At 34.8% G+C, this 5407-nt stretch overlaps 1 protein-coding gene across 1 annotated transcript; it reads right to left on the minus strand.

Moving 5' to 3' along the window:
* Positions 1–637: 637 nt before the first annotated feature.
* LOC145158261 (uncharacterized) lies at positions 638–2314 on the minus strand. Its single transcript, XM_079077182.1, has one exon. The coding sequence runs from the start codon at positions 2312–2314 to the stop codon at positions 638–640; it is 1677 nt and encodes a 558-aa protein (XP_078933308.1).
* Positions 2315–5407: the final 3093 nt, after the last annotated feature.

Raw genomic sequence — 5407 nt, forward strand, 5'->3', positions numbered from 1 at the left:
CTTTCAACTCACTTTTGACATCGGAGTCAAAAGGTGTTTCTTTGTGGTGTGCTTCCTCTTTTTCTGATTTACTATCCGTGTAGTCTTCTTTTTGATTAATCTCCTCCAGCAGCTTTTCCAGTTCTTCCAGATCTTTTTCAGCATCAAACGTATCTTCTCCAAGTTGCATCATGCTTTCAATGTCTTTATCTTTTACTTCCAATATCTCATTTTCCAATAAGTTATCAAAAACATCAACAAAGAAAACTTCATCATCACTCACCTTGGAGTGCTTCATTGCTCTATCAAGACCGAAGGTGATAGCATCAGTTCCGACTCTTAGTGTCAGCTTTGATCCATGAATGTCAACTAATGCTCTTGCAGTGCTTAAGAATGGTCTTCCCAAAATAATAGGAACTTCATTGTCTTCTTCCATATCAAGCACTACAAAATCTACAGGAAATACGAACTTGTCAACTTTCACCAGTAAGTCCTCCACTATCCCTTTTGGATACGTCACTGATTTGTTTGCCAGATGGATTGCCATTCGAATTGGTTTTGGTTCAGGTAAATCAAGTTTCTTGTAAAACGAATATGGCATAAGATTTATACTTGCTCCTGAATCAGCCAGAGCATGGCTGAGACCCAAATTACCAAATTAGCACGGTAAAGTCAGACTTCCTGGATCTCTCATTTTCTGAGGAAGTTTGTTCAACATGGCTGCTGAACATTGTTCGTTTAATACTACACTTGAAGCTTCCTCCATTTTCTTTCGGTTAACAAGCAAATCTTTCAGAAATTTTGCATATTTGGGCATTTGAGCCATAGCTTCAATGAATGGGATGTTGATATGCAAGGATTTGATATGATCGATGAATTTGCGATAGTCCTCCTCCTCTTTTTCCTTCCTCAAGCGTTGAGGGAAAGGAATTGGTGGCCTATATGGTTTGACAACTGGAGTGGATGTAGTTGTCTCAACCGGAACTGGTTCTTTTTCCTTCTCTTGGGATTGTGAAATAGTAGAAGGTTCGTTAGTATGAACTGGAACTAACGGCTCAAGATTTTTTTCAGTTCGAGTTGTTATTGCTTTGACAGGAGCAGTCGGATTTGTCTCAGTGTTACTTGGTAATGTTCCAGGAAATCGCTCTTGTAGTACTCTCGAAATTTGCCCGATTTGGTTTTCGATGTTCAACATCGAAGCTTGCTGATTTCTTAGAGCAGTTTCGGTTGTTGATCCGATTCTTTTCACCAACTCTTCTGTATCTCGATGTCTTTTATCAGATGCTTCTGCAAATCTGGCCATCATTTCTTCGAAAGTTGGCTTCTTTTCTTGCACAATTTGCTCCAATGGTGGGTTTTTTTGGTAGAAACCTTGACCGCTTTGTCTCCATTTCCCTTGCATCTCCATTTCCTTCTTGTATTCATCGAATGGTTTCCAGTTGTTTCGAGGCTTCCTTTCATCGTATCTATCTCCAGATGAGTAGCATACATCAACCTTTTGATTCCCATCTTGATCTAATGGACAATCTTTTTCAAGATGTGGTCCACTACAGTTGTCACAGCCGACTTGGATAGCATGAATTGTCTGATTGACCTTTTTCATGTCTCTTCCTAATGCATCCAATTTTGCATTTAATGCTGCCAAGCCATCTGAGCTCTCTCCTGTTGATCTTTTTCGGAAAGATGAATCTCGTGAAGAATGCCACTGATGTGAGTGTTGGGCGAGTTCCTCGATTATTGCTTTCCCGTCAGCTGGATTTTTCTTAGGAATGGGTCCTTGAGAGTCAACTAACTGACGGGTACAAACATCGATCCCGTTATAGAAAGTCTGCACGACCTGATGTGGATTTAGATCATGTTGTGGACAATTTTGCAGCATTTCTTTATAACGGTCCCAAGCATCATACAGTGTCTCATCTTCAAGCTGCTGAAAATTTTGAATTTTCATTTTCATCTTCGCAATTTTGCATGGTGGGCTAAATTGTTTTGTAAATTTTGATCTTAAACCTTCCCATGTGGTAATCGTAGGTTCAGATTTTATCCAACGTTTTGCAGCTCCTTGTAGTGTTATTGGAAACACTCTAAGCATGACTGCATCTTTGCTTACTCCAACAATGTTGAAGTAGTCAGCTATTTCGAGTACAGCTTCGACATGTTGGTTCGCATCTTCATCTTCTCTTCCGGCAAAAGGAGTTTCTCGTAGAAGGTGAAGAAATTGTCCTTTTAATTCGAAATTTGTTTGGGCTGGTATCGCTGGACGAATGACTCCATGATCATCTTCGTCTCTAGTACGGCTTGTATATTCCTCTAATGAAAGGAGGGCTAGATCGGTCATTGTTTGGTTTTCTCGGATTCGTTGATGAAACGTGCGTTCGGGCTCTTCTAAAGGTGGAACGATAGTGAAATTTGAACTTCGGGTCATATATTAGGGAAATTCTATCTTAAAGTGAATTGATTATACTGCATAAATTATTTATTTAATTTTTGTGTAATACTTTGACTATCAAATAGAGAACAGACAGAGAGAGGCAGCCGGGAGGCAGGATCATTTCGGTGTATATTATAAATATAACTTTTCTGAAATCCAGCAACCAAAACCAACGTACCAATTCCAAACTCTGTTCTGGTAAGTAGAATTACTCGTATTACACGCGAATTAAATAAGGTTATTCATGCAATATAAACATGGCTCTGAAATTTTTTTTTATTTTTTTATTTTTTAATATATATATATTATTTTTTTTACTACTATTTTTTTTTTATATAAATAATATTTTTTTTAAATATATGTTAACTAACAAACAATAAGACTAAAATTTTTTTTATATATATATTTTTTTAAAATTTTTTTATATATATATATATATTTTTAAATATATGTTAACTAACAAACAATAAGACTAAACCAAATAAAACCGTTTCCCCGGCAACGGCGCCAAAAACTTGATGTGTAAAATTCACTCTAGTCTTAAATTTATAGGGTTGAAATTACCGATGCTAGAATTTACTACACGACTTAGGCAAGTGTACCTAATTGAGTTGTAATATAGCAATGGTAAGAACGGATGTCGAACACTTGGGGAAACGAGTATGATTTATTTTTAGACTATTTGTCGCTAATTAACTTAAAAGATAAGTAACTTGGGAGAATTTTTAGTAACGAGACAAATAATGAGAATTTTAACGATTAAAGTGTAAAAATAAATATAGAACAAGAATTGGTTTTTAAGAATCAAGAATGATAAGGATGCTTTCACTTAGATTTAATTCCACCTTTTAGTAATGAATGATTTATATTAAGTGCAATGGATATTATTAGTTATTTACCGATTTCTAAAATTGGTTAAAAATCATGATCTAATTTTTTACCGTTTTGATAATAAAAATAATTAAAAACAATGGTCATGCAATTAACAATTTTATTAACAATAATTAATTCGTATCATGCAAACATTTGATCAAACTATTAATTTTAGTGGTCGTAAAACTAATAAGAATCGTAAGTTGGTCATACGATACAAAATATACATGTTAAATTTTTAGTATTTTATTTTACCTAATCCTAGGATTTTGTCCATCACTAGTCATAAATATCAATGGTCATGAAAAATTTATGATTCAAGATAATATATTTAAATTGATCCTTTAAAAATATTAACTTAGTTATAGGAAAATTAATTACAAAAATTCAACGTATAAAAATAAATGATCAAATATGCATGATAAAATAAATAACAATTAATATCCGAATAATATAAATCAAATCATATTTTCAAGGTTTCATTATCCAAGTGAAAGCAAAGGGAATTTTAGCCCATAATTAAAGTTACAACATACATAGAAAACATATTGAGAATGTTAAACATTTCGATAAAACAAACCCGATGTAGTCCCTAATGCCACTGCAATCTTCAATTCCTTAGCTCTTTGACTCTTGAATCCCCAATTGTAGAAAATTGGTTCAAAGGTTGGAAGAAATTTGTGTATCAAAATGCATAATTGCAATGTCTTCTCTTTTCTTTTCTTCCTTTTGTGGTGAAAAATGGTGGTATTTATAGAAAAAATTGGGAGAATTAAATACCAAAAAGAAATAAATTGAAATTGGATCTAAGTTCCAATCTAAATCTTATGAAAAAGAATTCAAAAGAAATAAAAAGATGGGAATAAATGGTTGGAAAGTTTAAAGGTGGTGAATTATTGAGTATTGGTTGGAAAGGAATGGGTTTAGAATAGGAAAAAGTGGGGAAAAAATGGTTAAAAACGGAATGGAATCGGAATTGGCAAATCTGGTACTCAAAACGACGTCGTTTAGGCATGAATAGTACCGAATCGAATTCTGGGTCGGAAATCAGGTCGGAATCGGGTCGACACGCGGACCTTATGTGAGAGGAAACGGATCGGATTCTCGGGTCGGATCTGGATCGAAGCCGGGTATGGATCGGATCGGATGACGTCATTGATGACGTCACCAGTGGAAAAAAGCGCGGATCCAACCCGGGTCGGAGCCGGGTATGGATCGGAAATATCGGGTTAGTCTGTGAGGGGAAGTGGATCGCGGGGCGGAGCGCTTCGGATATCGGGTCCCGGATCTGGGTCGCGATTTTGGATTAGGCCTTCTTTTGGGCTCCGGGTTTGGGCTCCTGGTTTGGGCTAAATCCGAATTGTTTCTTTTATATATATATTTTTTTCTTTTTGTAAATTAAATTAAATTAAATTAATTTAATTAATATAAATTATTTAGAAATTAAATAATTAATTCCCAATAATTTATTTTAATTAAACCTCATTAATTAATTTAAATTCTTTTTATATTTTTATTTTGTTTTCTTGACTCTCCAACGCGGCTATCTTTAAATTCTTTGACTTTTTGATCTCGTTTTTCTTCGTGTAATTTCTTTCACTTCTTTTTGCGGATTTTTGCATGTTTTCTTCTCCTTTTTCCTCAGAAATGATTTTTAGCTGTAAAATGGAATTTCAAACTTTATAAGTACCTTTTATCTTAAATCATACCAAAATATAGCTAAAAATACATAAATATCGCTCGAAATATATGTATAATTATTGCTATATCAGTAACCCGTAGAGTTGATAGTTGGAGCAACTTTATTTATGCTATCTTTTCAGACTGTGAGGTGAGTTTTCCTCACTCTACTTGCGCGTCGAAGATACCAATGTCGACCTAGTAGATTGTGTATTCTGGTTTGGCATATTGATATGTTATAGTGATCTATTAAGATATACATGATTATTTGGTTGTTGTTATGTGTTTTATCTGTTATATATGTCGACATAATGTGGTTGGGTTGAGCCTGTACTGGTTTGTGTTGCCAGTCAACAAACCCGTGCAATCCAACCGAAAGGTTGTGGGCGAGGGTAATCCAACAAGGAGGCTGTGGACCCAGTATGTGTTTTGTATATGTTATGTTGT

Source organism: Lactuca virosa, chromosome 2, assembly GCF_052849685.1.
Source record: "Lactuca virosa cultivar CGN04683 chromosome 2, Lactuca_virosa_CGN04683_v6, whole genome shotgun sequence".
NCBI lineage: Eukaryota > Viridiplantae > Streptophyta > Magnoliopsida > Asterales > Asteraceae > Lactuca > Lactuca virosa.

Coding starts and splice junctions, on each gene's coding strand:
- LOC145158261 (XM_079077182.1), bottom strand. CDS start 2,314: ATGACCGATCTAGCCCTCCTTTCATTAGAGGAATATACAAGCCGTACT.